Source organism: Hylobates moloch, unplaced genomic scaffold, assembly GCF_009828535.3.
Source record: "Hylobates moloch isolate HMO894 unplaced genomic scaffold, HMol_V3 SCAFFOLD_5, whole genome shotgun sequence".
Classification (NCBI taxonomy): Eukaryota; Metazoa; Chordata; class Mammalia; order Primates; family Hylobatidae; genus Hylobates; species Hylobates moloch.
Window position 1 is genome coordinate 81,833,252 of NW_026652280.1, and position 15,344 is coordinate 81,848,595.

The 15,344-nt window shown below is 47.8% G+C and overlaps 1 protein-coding gene, 1 long non-coding RNA gene and 8 other non-coding genes across 13 annotated transcripts in view; 1 reads left to right on the plus strand and 9 right to left on the minus strand.

The window, feature by feature from the left end:
* Window positions 1-7,987: 7,987 nt before the first annotated feature.
* Window positions 7,988-11,861, minus strand: LOC116468910 (uncharacterized). Of its 3 annotated transcripts, XR_004248163.2 has the most exons (10): window positions 11,396-11,861; window positions 11,104-11,187; window positions 10,858-10,908; window positions 10,486-10,518; window positions 10,005-10,051; window positions 9,788-9,820; window positions 9,550-9,588; window positions 9,075-9,115; window positions 8,814-8,839; window positions 7,988-8,688 (listed from the first exon to the last, which is right to left on the minus strand). It is a non-coding gene; the product is annotated as an uncharacterized LOC116468910 (long non-coding RNA). The 3 variants fall into 3 exon arrangements; XR_009213546.1 differs by having other exon boundaries at window positions 8,814-8,993; window positions 11,104-11,861; XR_009213545.1 differs by having other exon boundaries at window positions 8,814-9,115; window positions 11,104-11,861.
* LOC116470044 (small nucleolar RNA SNORD22) lies at window positions 8,910-9,035 on the minus strand. The gene has a single exon (XR_004248475.1). It is a non-coding gene; the product is annotated as a small nucleolar RNA SNORD22 (small nucleolar RNA).
* On the minus strand, window positions 9,322-9,393 carry LOC116470042 (small nucleolar RNA SNORD31). Its single transcript, XR_004248473.1, has one exon. It is a non-coding gene; the product is annotated as a small nucleolar RNA SNORD31 (small nucleolar RNA).
* LOC116470041 (small nucleolar RNA SNORD30) lies at window positions 9,661-9,728 on the minus strand. Its single transcript, XR_004248472.1, has one exon. It is a non-coding gene; the product is annotated as a small nucleolar RNA SNORD30 (small nucleolar RNA).
* On the minus strand, window positions 9,891-9,955 carry LOC116470036 (small nucleolar RNA SNORD29). Its single transcript, XR_004248467.1, has one exon. It is a non-coding gene; the product is annotated as a small nucleolar RNA SNORD29 (small nucleolar RNA).
* Window positions 10,146-10,270, minus strand: LOC116470045 (small nucleolar RNA SNORD22). The gene has a single exon (XR_004248476.1). It is a non-coding gene; the product is annotated as a small nucleolar RNA SNORD22 (small nucleolar RNA).
* On the minus strand, window positions 10,587-10,661 carry LOC116470037 (small nucleolar RNA SNORD28). The gene has a single exon (XR_004248468.1). It is a non-coding gene; the product is annotated as a small nucleolar RNA SNORD28 (small nucleolar RNA).
* Window positions 10,982-11,053, minus strand: LOC116470038 (small nucleolar RNA SNORD27). The gene has a single exon (XR_004248469.1). It is a non-coding gene; the product is annotated as a small nucleolar RNA SNORD27 (small nucleolar RNA).
* Window positions 11,263-11,338, minus strand: LOC116470040 (small nucleolar RNA SNORD26). Its single transcript, XR_004248471.1, has one exon. It is a non-coding gene; the product is annotated as a small nucleolar RNA SNORD26 (small nucleolar RNA).
* Window positions 11,862-12,063: 202 nt separating the features above from the next.
* The window catches only part of SLC3A2 (solute carrier family 3 member 2), a 31,830-nt gene continuing 28,549 nt past the window's right edge, over window positions 12,064-15,344 (plus strand). Inside the window, exon 1 of one of the 2 annotated variants that reach the window (XM_032153143.2) lies at window positions 12,064-12,356. In XM_032153143.2, coding sequence (XP_032009034.1) covers window positions 12,245-12,356 — 112 coding nt within the window. In that variant the 5' untranslated portion in view covers window positions 12,064-12,244. The remainder of the gene's footprint in view (window positions 12,357-15,344) is intronic. The other variant, XM_032153145.2, reaches the window with a different exon arrangement.

The following is a 15,344-nucleotide window of genomic DNA, read 5'->3' on the forward strand; positions in this document are numbered from 1 at the left end:
TTTTCTTTTTATTTTTTAATATAAAGATGGAGTCTTGCTATGTTGGCCAGGCTGATCTCAAACTCCCAGCCTCAATCTATCCTCCTTCCTTAACCTCCCGAAATGCTAGGATTACAGGCTTGAACCAGGGCACCTGGCCTTTTTTTATTTTTCTTTTTTGAAGACGAGAATGTTACAAACTTTTTTTTTTTTTTTTTTTGAGATAGAGTCTCACTCTGTTGCTCAGGCTGGAGTGCAGTAGTGCGATCTTGGCTCACTGCAACTTCCACATCCTGGGTTCAAGGGATTCTCCTGCCTCAGCCTCTGAAGTAGCTCGGAATACAGGCGCACACCACCATGCCTGGCTAATTTTTTGTATTTTTAGTAGAGACAGGGTTTCACCACGTTGGCCAGTCTGGTCTCGAACTTTTTACCTCAGGTGATCTACCCGCCTCGGCCTCCCAAAGTGCAAGCTTGAGCTACCGTGCCCAGCCTCATTCTTATTTTATTTTTTAATTTCTTATTTCTTTTTTTGAGATAGAGTCTCACTGCAACCTCTGCCTCCCAGGTTTAAGCAATTCTCCTGCCTCAGCTTCCTGAATAGTTGGGACTACAGGTGCCCGCCACCATGCCCAGCTAATTTTTGTATTTTTAGTAGAGATGAGGTTTCACCATGTTGGCTAGGCTGGGTTTTTCATTTTTATTGCATCCTCCAACTCTTCTGAGAATTTATTGAATGCTTTCCCCAAATCAATGGGTATTTGCCTTACACAATTAGATGGGGGGATTCTTGGAGCCTTGCTGAAGCCCATTTAATTAATCTATACACTAACAACCACAGCTCCAGAGAGACAGGGGAACCTAACTGAAGGTGTCCAAATATCTGATAAAAGGCCACAGAAATCCGGAAAGGGCTGGCCAGACATGAAGGAACTGGATCTAGAGGTCCTTGGGCCATTGTGGGCAGCCCTGGTGAAGGGCTGACCAGGAGGATCTTTGGCTCCAGGACTTGAGTGGCTAACCTGGGCCCATATTCCCTCATGGTTTTAAGAGTTAAAGAGGAAAGACAACGAGTGCAGTGGCTCACGCCTGTAATCTCAGCACTTTGGGAGTCTGAGGAGGGCAGATCACTTGAGATCAGGAGTTTGAGACCAGCCTGACCAACATGGAGAAACCCCATCTCTACTAAAAATACAAAAATTAGCTGGACATAGTGGCATATGCCTGTAATCCCAGCTACTTGGGAGGTCGAAGCAAGAGAAGAGAATCGCTTGAACTCAGGAGGCGGAGGTTGCAGTGAGCTGAGATCGTGCCACTGCACTCTAGCCTGGGCAACAAGAGCGAAACTCTGCCTTAAAAAAAAAAAAAGAAAAAAAAAAGGAAAGAAACACGAAATGTGGCTTAACAGTCAAAGACAGGTTTATTTCTCTAAAATAAATAAACCTGAGAGGGGCTTCTGTCCAATTTTGGTCAGGTGCATTCTCTTTTTTTTTTTTTGAGACGGAGTCTCTCAAACTCCTGACCTCAGGTGATCTGCCCACCTCAGCCTCCCAAAGTGCTGGGATTACCAGGCGTGAGTCACCGCACCCAGCCCAGGAGCAGAATTCTTACAGACTAAGAGTATATATTGGTTTTAGGGTGAGGGGGTTTATCACAAGCTTGGAATGTTTCTGTGTTGGGGAGAAGTTTATGGCGGGGTTGAAATGTGTCTGGAGTGGAGGTTATCTCGGGGCTGGCATGTCTCTGGTCGGGGAGGGGTTTGGAATGTTTCTGGATGGAGATATCATTTGTGGTTTGCGGTCATGGTGACTTTAGCCATTAGGTTGATGCCCTTTGGATTTAGGCAGTTTTTGATCAAGGTGAACTTAAAATGACAGTGCTTGTCCAAGATGGCAATACTCGTGCTCTGTCAGTGGTGACTCTGGCTTGGAGTTGGGCAGGTCCTGGGAAAGAAACATTGGTGGCTGGGCGCGGTGGCTCACGCCTGTAATCCCAGCACTTTGGTAGGCTGAGGTGGATGGATCACCTGAGGTCAGGAGTTCAAGACCAGCCTGGCCAGCATGGTGAAATCCCCTCTCTACTAAAAGTACAAAAATTAGCCAGCATGGTGGCACACACCTGTAATCCCAGCTACTCAGGAGACTGAGGCAGAAGACTCGCTTGCACCTGGGAGGTGGAGGTTGCAGTGAGCCAAGACCGTGCCACTGCACTGCAACCCAGGCAACAGAGCAAGACTCGGTCTCCAATAAATAAATAAATAAATAAAAATACAAAAGAAACACTGGCTTACCTGCTGGCCATCAACCTTACCCTTGCTAATTTTATCTGCTCCCTGGTTCTCTAGGAATTAGCTTTGACCTCCCGGGCTCAAGCCACCCTCTCAAGTACCTTAGCCTCCCAAGTACCTAGGAGTACAGGCATGCACCACTATGCCTGGCTAATTTTAATTTTTTGTAGAGATGGGGTCTTGCTATGTTGCCCAGGCAGGTCTTGAACTCCTGGCCTCAAGCAACCCTCCTGCCTTCACCTCCCAAGGTGCTGAGATTACAGCCATGAGCTACCATGCCTGGCCAGGAATTTGAATTTTCTCCCTCTATTCACACTCTGCTGAAATGTCCCATGGAGGGCCCCGACTTTCTTTCCCTCTGTTCTCTGGTGATGACTGACTTCAGGTCTCTAGCCTGCTGGTCAATGGTGCCAGGCAGGTTGTATTAACAACCTTAAGAGATAAGTAGGTGCTTTTAATGTTCCCTTTTACAGAAGAGGAGACAGAGGCACTGTGGCCAGGTGATTTTCTTTTTTTTTTCTTTTTCTTTTTTTTTGTTTTTTGAGATGGAGTCTCGCTCTGTCACCCAGCTGGAGTGCAGTGGCGTGATCTCGGCTCACTGCAAGCTCCTCTGGAGCTTAGGGAAGAGGTTCTCGCTAAAGACCTTGTAGTCTGAGTCATTAATGTACAGAAGGAATGTGAGGAGCCAGGCCTCAATCATTCTGGCCTTCTCCTCCATTTCTCCATATTGTCCCAGTCTCACTTCTTTTTTTGTTTTTGAGATGGAGTTTCTCTCGTTGCCCAGACTAGAGTGCAATGGTGTGATCTCAGCTTACCGCAACTTCCGCCTCCCGAGTTCAAGCAATTCTCCTGCCTCAGCCTCCCGAGTAGCTGGGATTACAGGCATGTGCCACCATGCCTGGCCGATTTTGTACTTTTAGTAGAGACAGGGTTTCTCCATGTTGGTCAGGCTGGTCTTGAACTCCTGGCCTCAGGTGACCCGCCTGTCTCAGCCTCCCAAAGTGCTGGGATTACAGGTGTGAGCCACTGTGCCCGGTCTTTTTTTTTTGAGATACAGTCTTGCTGTGTTGCCCAGGCTGGAGTCCTCCCAGGTTCAAGAGATTCTCCTGCCTCAGCCTCCTGAGTAGCTGGGACTACAGGCACATGCCGCTACACCTGGCTCATTTCTTTTAGTAGAGATGTGGTTTCACCATGTTGGCCAGGCTGGTCTTGAACTTGTGACTTCAGGTAATCAGCCCACCTTTGCCTCCCAAAGTGCTGGGATTACAGGTGTGAGCCACTGCACCTGGCCAGTCCCCACCTGACTTCTTTGTGGCTTTAACAAAAGATTCAACTGTGGGCAGTGGGGAGACTTCCCTCAGTTTGCAAGTCAGTACTGTGCAGGTTCCCACTGCTTGCACTGCTTTTCTAAGTTTCTGTTCTGCTGATCCTCCATCTCTAAATTCTGGTGCTCCCCTAGGGTCCTTGGGTGGTCTTCTCAGAATTGACCCTTCCATTCTTGTGGTTGTAAGTTATTGTGCTGACAACTCTCAAGTCTATGTGGCTACCATTTAATGAGCAAAAAATGTGTGTTGTTTCAGCTGAATTGCCGTTCTTATAATTCTGACCGGAGAAATCCTAAAATTTACAAACAAAAATTAAAAGCAGGGCCTGGTGCGGTGGCTCACACCTGTAATCCTGGCACTTTGGAAGGGCGAGGTGGGTGAATCATCTGTTGTCAGGGGTTCGAGACCAGCCTGGCCAACATATAGTGAAACCCTGTCTACTAAAAATACAAAAATTATCTGGGTGTAGTGGCACACGCCTGTAGTCCCAGCTACTTGGGAAACTGAGGCAGGAGAATCGCTTGAACCCGGGAGGCAGAGGTTGCAGTGAGCCAAGATCACACCACTGCACTCCAGCCTGGGTGACAGAGCGAAACTCCTTCTCAAAAAATAAAAAATAAAAATAAAAATCTAAAAAATAAAAACAGGTAAAAATCCCGTAATTTATCACTACTTGGTATCCATTCTCTCAAACACTTTGAGAAATATATAGGTAGTCATTATCTGATGGCTTACAACAGAATCACCCAATAGGGGACTACCTGTCAATGCAGGTTGGAGTCTCCAAGTTCAGGGAAGATTTATAAAATTGCTCTTTTGAGGGATGCAGGGTGCAGTGGCTCATGCCTGTAATCTCAACACTTTGAGACACTGAGGCAGTGGGATCACTTGAGCCCAGTTTGAGACCAACTTGGGCAACATAGTGAGACTATCTCTACAAAAAATTAAAATTACCTGGGCATAGTAGGCATGTCCCTATAGTCCCAGCTATTGGGGAAACTGAGGTGTTGGATCACTGGAGTCCAGGAGCTTGAGGCTGTGTTGAGACATGATGACACCACTACACTCCAGCCTGGGCGACAAAGAGCTTCAAAAACAAAAACAAAAACAAAAACAAAACAAAACAAAAACCACACACAAACAAAAAAAAAACTGAAGAAATCTCTGGTTTGGGGGCTGCCTGGTTAAAAAGATTGAGGGCCGGGCGCGGTGGCTCACGCTTGTAATCCCAGCACTTTGGGAGGCCGAGGCGGGCGGATCACGAGGTCAGGAGATTGAGACCACGGTGAAACCCTGTCTCTACTAAAAATACAAAAAAAATTAGCCGGGCGTGGTGGCGGGCGCCTGTAGTCCCAGCTACTCGGAGAGGCTGAGGCGGGAGAATGGCGTGAACCCGGGAGGCGGAGCTTGCAGTGAGCCGAGATCGCGCCACTGCACTCCAGCCTGGGCGACAGAGCGAGACTCTGTCTCAAAAAAAAGAAAAAGAAAAAAAAAAAAGATTGAGAACCAGCTTTAATACCTGGTGGCTTAAAAAAAAAAACACAAAAAAAACAAAAAACAAAGAAAAGCAGCCAGGTTCAGATGTCTGTAATCCCAGCACTTTGGGAGGCAGAGTTGGGTGGACTGCTTGATTTCAGGTGTTCAAGACCAGCCTAGGTAATATGGTGAAACTGTCTCTAACAAAAATACAAAATTAGCTGTGCACAGTGGTGTGCACCTGTGATCCCAGCTATTTGGGAGGCTGAGGTGGGAGAATCACTGGAGCCCAGGAAGTTGAGGCTGCAGTGAGCTGTGATTGCACAACTGTACCACAGCCTCGGTGACAGAGTGAGACCGTCTGAAAAAATTGAGAGCTGCTGACCTAACCACACACAACTCTGTACCCCACGGTATCCACAGATTGGCACTGTCCCTGTGCTTTCCCTTCTTCCTCAAGGCCAATTAAAAAGCAGAGATTTGGCCAGGCACAGGGGCTCATGCCTGTAATCCCAGCACTTTGGGAGGCCGAGGCGGGTGGATCACCTGAGGTCGGGAGTTCAAGACCAGCCTGACCAACATGGAGAAACCCCGTCTCTACTGAAAAAAAATAGATACATATACAAAAATTAGCCGGGCATGGTGGCGCACGCCTGTAATCCCATCACTTTGGGAGGCCGAGGCGGGCGGATCATGAGGTCAGGAGATCCGAGACCATCCTGGTTAACACGGTGAAACCTCATCTGTACTAAAAATACAAAAAAGTAGCCGGGTGTGGTGGCACGCGGCTGTAGTCCCAGCTACTCGGGAGGCTGAGGCAGGGAGAATGGCTTGAACCCAGGTGGTGAAGTTGCAGTGAGCCAAGATAACGGCACTGCATTCCAGCCTGGGTGACAAGAACGAGACTCCACCTCAAAAAAAAAAAAAACCTACCTACCTTCCTTTCCTTCCTTTCTTTCCTTTCCTTCCTTTCTTTCCTTTCCTTCCTTTTTTTTTTCCTTCTGTGGCCAGGCTGTATCGGTCACTCCCGTGATTCTCCTCCCCTGGCCTGCGGGCTGCCTGGGATTGCCGCCGCGCGCCGCCACCCCTCCCTTGTTTTTCTCCTTTGGCTGGAGGCGCGGTTTCACCATGTCGGCCAGGCTGGTCTCCAGCTCCTGACCTCCACTGCTCTGCCCGCCTCGGCCTCCCGAGGTGCTGGGACTGCAGACGGAGGCTCGCCCATTCGGTGCTCGGTGTTGCCCGGGCTGGAGTGTGGTGGCGTGGTCTTGGCTCGCTGCAGCCTCCGCCTCCCAGCCGCCTGCCTTGGCCTCCCAGGGTGCTGGAATTGCAGCCTCTACCCGGCCGCCGCCCCGTCTGGGAGGTGGGGAGAGTCTCTGCCTGGCCGCCCATCGTCTGGTTTATGAGGAGCTCCTCTGCCCGGCCGCCCCGTCTGGGAGGTGAGGAGCGCCTCTGCCCGGCCGCCACCCTGTCTAGGAAGTGAGGAACGTCTCTGCCTGGCCGCCCATCTTCTGGGATGTGAGGAGCGCCTCTGCCCGGCTGCCCATCGTCTGGGATGTGAGGAGCGACTCTGCCCGGCCGCCCCGTCTGGGAAGTGAGGAGCGTCTCTGCCCGGCCGCCCCGTCTGGGAAGTGAGGAGCGTCTCTGCCCGGCCGCCCCTTCTGGGAAGTGAGGAGCGCCTCTGCCCGGCCACCCATCGTCTGGGAAGAAGTGAGGAGCACCTCTGCCTGGCCGCCCCGTCTGGGATGTGGGGAGCACCTCTGCCCGGCTGCCCCGTCTGGGAGGTCTACCACAGAGGCCAGAAGCAATGTGGGGGCTGGATGTGGTGGCTCACACCTGTAGTCCCAGTACTCTGGGAGGCTGAGGCGGGTTGATCACTTGAGGCTGGGAGCTCGAGACCAGCCTGGCCAACATGGCGAAACATGAAAAATACAACTGTCGGCTGGGCACGGTGGCTCAAGCCTGTAATCCCAGCACTTTGGGAGGCCGAGGCGGGCGGATCACGAGGTCAGGAGATCGAGACCATCCTGGCGAACACGGTGAAACCCCGTCTCTACTAAAAATACAAAAAATTAGCCGGGCGTGTTGGCAGGCGCCTGTAGTCCCAGCTACTGGGGAGGCTGAGGCAGGAGAATGGCGTGAACCCGGGAGGCGGAGCTTGCAGTGAGCCGAGATCGCGCCACTGCACTCCAGCCTGGGGGACAGAGCAACACTCCGTCTCAAAAAAAAAAAAAAAAAAAAAAAAGAAAAATACAACTGTCAAACCAACCAACGAACCAAGCGACAACAAAACAGGTCTACCCTGGAGTCATACTCTATAATTTTTTCTATTTTCCTCCCTTTCTGATCCTTTATCCCACTTTTTCTTCCTCTTCCTTGTCAAATAGAGGATTATCATTGATCCATACAAAGTCCCTCTGTATTTTCTTTAATTCCCACCCATTTCTATTCCCCGTCTTCCCATGTGCAACCTTCCTGTTTGATATGCATCTTTTTGTTCGTATGTACTTTTAGAAAACGTTGTTTTGTGTGCAAAAAGAATTTAAAAAAATTAAAAAAAAAAAAAAAAGACACATTTGGGAGACAGATCACTTGAGTTCAGGACTAAGCCTGGCCAGCCTGGCCAACATGGCAAAACCTCTACTGCTGGTTGAAGTGAAGTAGGTTTTCTTAAGCCCAAAAGCTTGAAGTTGCAGTGAACTTGTGATCATGTCACTGTACCCTAGGACTGGGCAAGAAGGAAACTTAAAAAAAAGATGGATGTTCTACTCAGATCAGGTTACTCATTTAACACACCGCTTAGCAGGCAAACCCTGTTAGATGTCCCTTCAAGTTCCAGGTACTTGAGGGAGCATGAGAGGAAGGCCAGTTTCCCATGGCAATTTACACACTGCTGCTAAGAGACACATACACACACAAAAAGTAAACAGGACTATGTAATCCATCATTTTATTATTTTCATCAACAACCAACACAGCAAGACAAATTGACAGCCAGTCCTCAAGGGAATCTTTTTTGAAGTGAAGAGCAAGGCCCTGACTGAGCTACCTACGTGGAACATGGTATTTGCAATATGCAAATGGAGACCTAAAGGCTCATGATGGGAATAGAAGGTGGATGTATACAGAGGAACAGAAATGAAGTGGAGTTATGGGAAGCTCAATCAACAATTGGCAACAAGCTAGGTCAGTAGTTTACCAAACTGGTCATCTATGCAGTGCCTGAGTTTGGGTTCTGGGCCTGGATCATGTAAGAAAGGCAGCAAAGTCTGGGTGCCACGCATCACACCTGTAATCCCAGCACTTTGGAAATCTGTAGTGGGAGGATCTCAAAGCTAGGGCCTTGAAACCAGCCTTGGTAACAAAACCAAGCCCTTGTATCTAAAAAACAAAAGGGCAGGTAGATTCCACAGAAATAATGTTGCAGGAAGGGGGTGATAAAATACAGAAATGTGATACACAGCAAACCCTCAACTGCTGTTTCATTGGCTCCCAGTGTCTTAAATCTGTCTGCCAACACTTTAAGGTACATCTGAAAGACCCCCCAAACCCAGAAAGCTTTTCAACAGCCAGGTTGTCCAAGGACTTGGAAAATTCACCTTCTGATGTCCTCCAAGACAGATTCCTGCAGAGGAAAAAAAATTCTTATTGGATTGGAAAATACAAATGTATACAATATTTAACACTATGTAACCTAGGAGCAAAAGGTTGCTATTATAAAACCAGTTAAGTATTTCAACAGATACCTACCATTTCTTATACACCTTTCCTCAGACCTGGAAAAAATAAAACCAATGTTTTCAACAAGTGATGATTACTCCCTTTCTCTGTATAGAAATCTTTATCATCCCTCAGACAGTTCCTTCTGGAACAAATCTTCCTCTTCTCCCCCAGCCAGTCCCAGTGGGTTCACCTTTACAGGCTCTGGGACTAGGACAGAGAGTAAGACATGTGAAAGTTTCTTCATTGGGAATTTTTAGCATAATCCACCTTACATTTAGGTTTACTCACCTGTAATTTCAGCCTGGAGTGAACAGAGACACTTAGTTTTCCTGCAAAATCAAGAAAAAAAACATGTAGTCTTGAGAAACTTTCATTCTACAACACATTTTACAATCTCTCAATTATATCTGTTGCTTGGCAGAAGTTTCAGGGCACATTTTATAGGAAACACTACTTAGCCCAAGAACTTCCTATTGGCTGTAAAGCCTCCTCAAATAACTTGCAATTTTTAGAACATGTCGTTGGAAGCCAGGCTCACAGCTCAGAAAATACCTTTCAGTCACACATTGATCAGACTGGGGCGGTATTCAACTCATCAATGGGTGAGCAGCAATTCATAACTGGTGGTTCAGGAGATCAAAGACTTTGGGTTAAGCCAGTTATGTCTGTATACATTCACCCAGATCACAGTGCTATCACACACAAAAATCACAGAAAATTTCATATAGCAGCCATTGACGGTAACTATTGCAAAGCCATTTACCTCCAACTCCTCTTGCGCTTTAGAGAGAAGGTGCTGGCCCTGAAAGGAGAAAGACCAAGTCAGTAGTGCTTCTCGTATTCCGCATTATGTTGTTCCCACACATCATTCTTAGAAAATCAGATTTCAGTCTCAACAGCAAGTCATCAGCCGAACGAGATTCCATGTAAGTCATCACAAACACATGCCTAAAAAGGCACTTTTTCCTACCCTATATGCTGAATGCAGTGAAATTACTCACCTTTGAGCCAAGCAGGTTATTGGTTAGTAGTACCTAGAGAAAAACAAAGCTGTGGGTGAAAGATTCCTCAGACATGGTAACCCCGGACTCCCTGCATTCTCCAGTTTCTCAGGTGTTCATGTATTTTCACTGTCAGTCATAGTGAGCTAGTTTTATTCATCATAGAAACTGCCTACTTGGTGGCCTAAGCTGTAAGGAACAAAAAATATCAACTAACCTCTCAGCTCTTAAGGCTTTTCAATGGTATATAGCAACAAGCTGCTCCTGAATAAAAAAAAATCATTCAATTAGCTAATTATCCCAAACAGTCAAAACTATTTATGACTGCTAGTGGACAAGCTAAGAAAAAGGTAACCAAATGCCTCAGACAGTTCCTTATGGAATAACCTCTCATGCCCTCTTCAAGTTAACCCTGGTGGGTTCACAATTACTGGTTCCCAGGCTAGAACAGGGGTAAGGCAGGATGTTTCCTCCTCACTGGAGCTGAACCCTGGAAAGCTACAACTGACAAGCATTCGTCTGACCCTGGGCAGATCAGTGGGCATCTATCTGAGAGAAAAAAGGGGAGGTCTAGAAACATCACTACAGAGAACAAGAGGAACCAGAAAACTTTATGGGTTAAGCAGGCTTTGGTAACAAATATCAAGATGGCTAAGTTGTCTATTAGATAATAGGCCCATAGAGTTCGAAAAACTTACTGTAAGATAGAGGCAGACAGTCATCAGGAATACCTGGAAAGGAAAGCAAATTAGTTATTTAAGGTATTAGGATACAATGAAGTTTATTCATAAACAACAACTGCCATCAGAACTCTAACATGCTATTAACTTTTGTACCTCACAGAACATCAGCTTATCAATTCAAATCATCTGACAGTAAGGGGATCGATATATGGATGAGGGTAACAGCACACCCTTACAAGAACTGTAGCACCGGGTTGCGATCTCCCTCCCCAGAAAATCATTTCAAGAGGAACAAGATGGAAGGCGCCAAAAAACAATATTGCTTCCGCCGGCCACTTGTTCTCTTGTGAACATTTAGAGATGACATACACCAATTTGGATAATTACCTGTATTCACCCTGGGAGGCAGCTGAATTCCTCAGGATAGGTTATGAGATGCTGTAGACAACAGAGGAAGGCATTTTGTGTAGCTAAAAATAGTCATTCAAAGACCCCTTAAGACCTCTCTCTCACTTCTCAGTAGTAAGATGACATCACTTGTAAGTTCAGCCATATGCTTGTCATTTTGTGTTCATCATGGAGTGGTTATCTAGCAAGGTCTCCTCTGTAACAGCGTAGACCATGTACACCTACCTGGAACATTACTGTAACGCTGGCTTTGCATAAAGATGGGTCTTGTCCCATTCCTTCACCAGTAAGCTCTTGTGGGCTGAACATCTGAAAAAATAACACTCTTCACTAACACCTCAGACAAATCAATAGGGCCCTGACATTTGTTGCGTACGGTACAGTGCTACTCAGAATTTTTGTGTTTTCTCCACTAATCCATCAGAAAGAGAGAGTTCAGTTCGTAAAATCATCCCCGTAGCAACTTCCACACACTCAACGAAAGAGCAGAGGTTAAGAAATGGCCATAAGAACTTACTGCAACAATAGAACTCTCTTCGTTTCCAACGTGCGCGTAAACCCTGGAGACAGGAGCCCAAGAAGACATTAGGTCAACACAGGGCATTTCGAAAACGCTATTTTCTGAACAGACGGTTACTAAGCAGGAGGCTTGCAGGGCCCATCTCCTCAGAGTTACATATCCTCACGGAGCTCAGTACAGGTCTGTGAAAAGGTCCTCATCATAGGGAGGGGACCTGCACGGCCCGCCATCGCCATTTTGTCCTTCACAAAGCCCCGCTACTACTTTTAAGCCTCGAAGCCACGCACAAGACCTTATTCGCCAGTCATCCTGGCCAGACAGCTACAACACAGAAGGCATAGCGCGTGCTATGCTATGTTCGCACAATCGCTCAAAAGAAAATAAAAGAAGAAGACAAAGCACAAGAGTAACAGCTACAAATCCCACAAAACCACTTACCCAGCGCAGTAGGAAAATGAGAACGAATTTGGCACGGAGAGAGGATTAAATACCATCCCGCAGAGGCCCACGGGATTTGGGGGCGGGGCTACGGCGAGCGCACGCGCATACGTTGACTGTATGCGACCCCGGGGAGTTGTGGGTAGAGAGTTCCAGGGAAGGAGGGCGTAGACAAAGCGCTGCCTGAACCTGAGGCGCGAAAAAGGCGCGCATGCGTCCTACGGAAGCGTGCTTGCTCACCGACCGCATTGCGGCTTGGTTTTCTCACCCAGTGCATGTGGCAGGACCCGTGAGATCACTACCTCACGCCGATCCTGGACTGACGGTCACGACTGCCTACCCTCTAACCCTGTTCTGAGCTGCTCCTCGCCCACACACACCCCAAACCTGTGTGCGAGATCCGCGTCCATGGAGCTACAGCCTCCTGAAGCCTCGATCGCCGTCGTGTCGATTCCGCGCCAGCTGCCTGGCTCACATTCGGAGGCTGGTGTCCAGGGTCTCAGTGCGGGAGACGACTCAGGTACTGGATCCCGGGCTAAGCTCGGGAGGAGGTCCCCTTTGGTGGGGCCATTTCGGGAAAGTAAGTCAGGGCGTAAGTGCTCCACTGAAGACAGGATCTGATTTTTTCCTAACTGGTCCCCTATGTCCTGCCTTCTGGTGCGTTTTCTTTAGATCTTGGACTACTACGGGCCAACATTAGCTAACATTTATGGAGCACCGTTTTAAGCACACTATATGAATCGATTAATCCACCAAAATCCCAAGAGCTAGGTAGGATGACAACCCCCATTTTATTGATGGGGAACCCTAAAGAGCTCCGGCGGTGCTGCCTGCTGCAACTCCTGCCTGATCAATATGGTTGCAGTCAGCTATAGACTGTTTTACTGAGACCGGACAGCATTAGTTCAGTCGTTTGTGGTAAACATCTACGTGTACAAGCACACTTTATAAACATTTTTTTTTCAAGACGTTGGCTTGCTCTGTCGCCCAGGCTGGAGTGCAGTGGCGGGATGTCTGTTCACTGCAACCTCCGCCTCCCAGGTTCAAGCGATTCTCCTTCCTCAGCCTCCTGAGTAGCTGGGATTACAGGCTCCCGCCATCATCATGCCCCGCTAATTTTTGTATTTTTAGGAGAGGCGGGGTTTCATCACGTTGGCTAGGCTGGTCTCGAACTACTGACCTCAGGTCACCTCCCGCCTCAGCCTCCCAAAGTGCTGGGATTACAGGGGTGGGCCACCACACCTGGCCTGGCTCAGCATTTTGGGAAGCCAAGGCGAGAGGATCTCTTGAGCCCAAGAGTTCAAGACCAGCCTAAGCAACATAGTGAGAAACCCATACCCATCTCTACAAAAAAACAGAAAAAATTAGCCAGGAGCGGTGGTGCATGCCTGTAACCCCAGCTACTTGGGAGGCTAAGGTGGGAGGATTGCTTGAGCCCAGGAGGTTGAGACTGCAAATGAGCTGTGATAAAGCCACTGCACTGCACTCCAGCCTGGATGACTGGGACCGACCCTGTCTCAAAAAAAAAAAAAAAAAAAAAAGTGGGACAGATAAACTGGAAAATAAAGATGGCCCAGAGTAGACAGACAAGGCTGGGGAGGTTGTGTGTGGGAATGGCAGTTGGGAAATGCTTTATAAAGTGTCTGGGCGTGAAAGGGTAGAAAGACTCGGGAGGGGAATTCCAGTTAAAGAAACAACTGGAGCACAAGCTTGGTGCTAGAAAAAGAAGGAAGTGTGTAGCTACAATTCATGAAAGATGGGCAAAAGGGGAGTATTAGAATATAAAACTGGAAAGTATTTCCTGGGGAAAGCCAGATAAGCAGGACCTTGAATGCAAAGCTAAATCATTTGAATTATAGATAGAAAAGAAAAAAAAACCAGGGAGAGTTTTTAAGTAGGAAAGTGATAAGACACTGGGGGATAAGATGGAGACAAGGCCATTAATTAGATTGCCATAGTAGTTTAGGCAAGAGGATTCAATACTAACAAGTGTAATGGCAGTGGAAGTGGAAAAGAGGACATTTAGGTTAGGGGTCTCCAACTCATGTACAGAAATCAGCTAAGTAATGTAGGTAAGTGAAATGAACTGAGTTGGGACTGGTGAACTGGGCAGCCCTTTCACAGCTCCAGCTGATTGTTGCCTTGCGACAATATTGTCTCTGTGTGATCAGATAGTCAGTTTTCAAAAGAATCCAGAAGTCTAGAATTGTGTATTTACCAACTTTAAAATGTTGAATTTAAACGCAGTGGCTCATGCCTGTAATCCTAGCACTTTGGGAGGCCGAAGTGGGCGGATCACCTGAGGTCAGGAGTTAGAGACCAGCATGGCCAACATGGTGAAACCCGTTCTCTACTAAAAATTCAAAAATAAGCCGGGCGTGGTGTGGGCGCGGTGGCAGGCGATTGAGTTACCTCAGTATTTATTGATCACTATCTCTACCATCTCAGCCAGAGGGATGTGGCAGGACTATAGGGTAATGGTGGGGAGAGGGTCAGCAGGAAAACATGTGAGCAAAGGACTCTGTATCATAAATAAGTTTAAGGAAAGGTGCTGTGCCTTGATGTGCACCTAGGCCACATTTATGTTTGACTTTACACAAACATCTCAGCGCAGTAAAGAGCAGTATTGGCTGGGCGCGGTGGCTCACGCCTGTAATCCCAGCACTTTGGGAGGCCGAGGTGGGTGGATCGCGAGGTCAGGAGATCGAGACCATCCTGGCTAACATGGTGAAACCGTCTCTACTAAAAACACACAAAAGATTAGCTGGGTGTGATGGTGCGCGCCTGTAGCCCCAGCTACTTGGGAGGCTGAGGCAGGAGAATGGCGTGAACCCTGGGTGACAAGGCGAGACTCTGTCTCAAAAAAAAAAAAAGTATTGCCGCCAGCATATCTAACCTCTAGCCATAAGGCAGTTTTCTCCTATCTCAGTAAATAGGATGTACGATCGGGTTTTATACAGATATTCCATTCCCAGGGACTAGCAGGAGACAGATGCTAATGCTAGAAGCAGGGCTTTTTTTTTTTTTTTCTGAGACAGAGTCTCACTCTGTCGCCCAGGCTGGAGTTCAATGGCGCGATCTCTGCTCATCGCAACCTCTACCTCCCAGGTTCAAGCAATTCTCATGCTTCAGCCTCCCAAGTAGCTGGGACTACTCTTATCTCAACTGCAAAGAGGCCTTCCTCTTTCACTAATCCTCCTCAGCACAGACCCTTTACGGGTGTCTGGGGGATGGTCAGGTCTTTCCCTTCCCATGAGGCCATATCTCAGGCTGTCTCAGTGGGGAGAAACCTTGGACAATACCCAGGCTTTCTTGGGCAGAGGTCCCTGCGGCCTTCCGCAGTGTATTGTGTCCCTGGGTACTCGAGACTGGAGAATGGCGATGATTTTTACCAAGCATACTGCCTGCAAACACATTTTTAACAAAGCACATCCTGCACAGCCCTAAATCCATTAAACCTTGAGTCAATACAGCACATGTTTCTGCGAGCACAGGGCTGGGGTTAGGG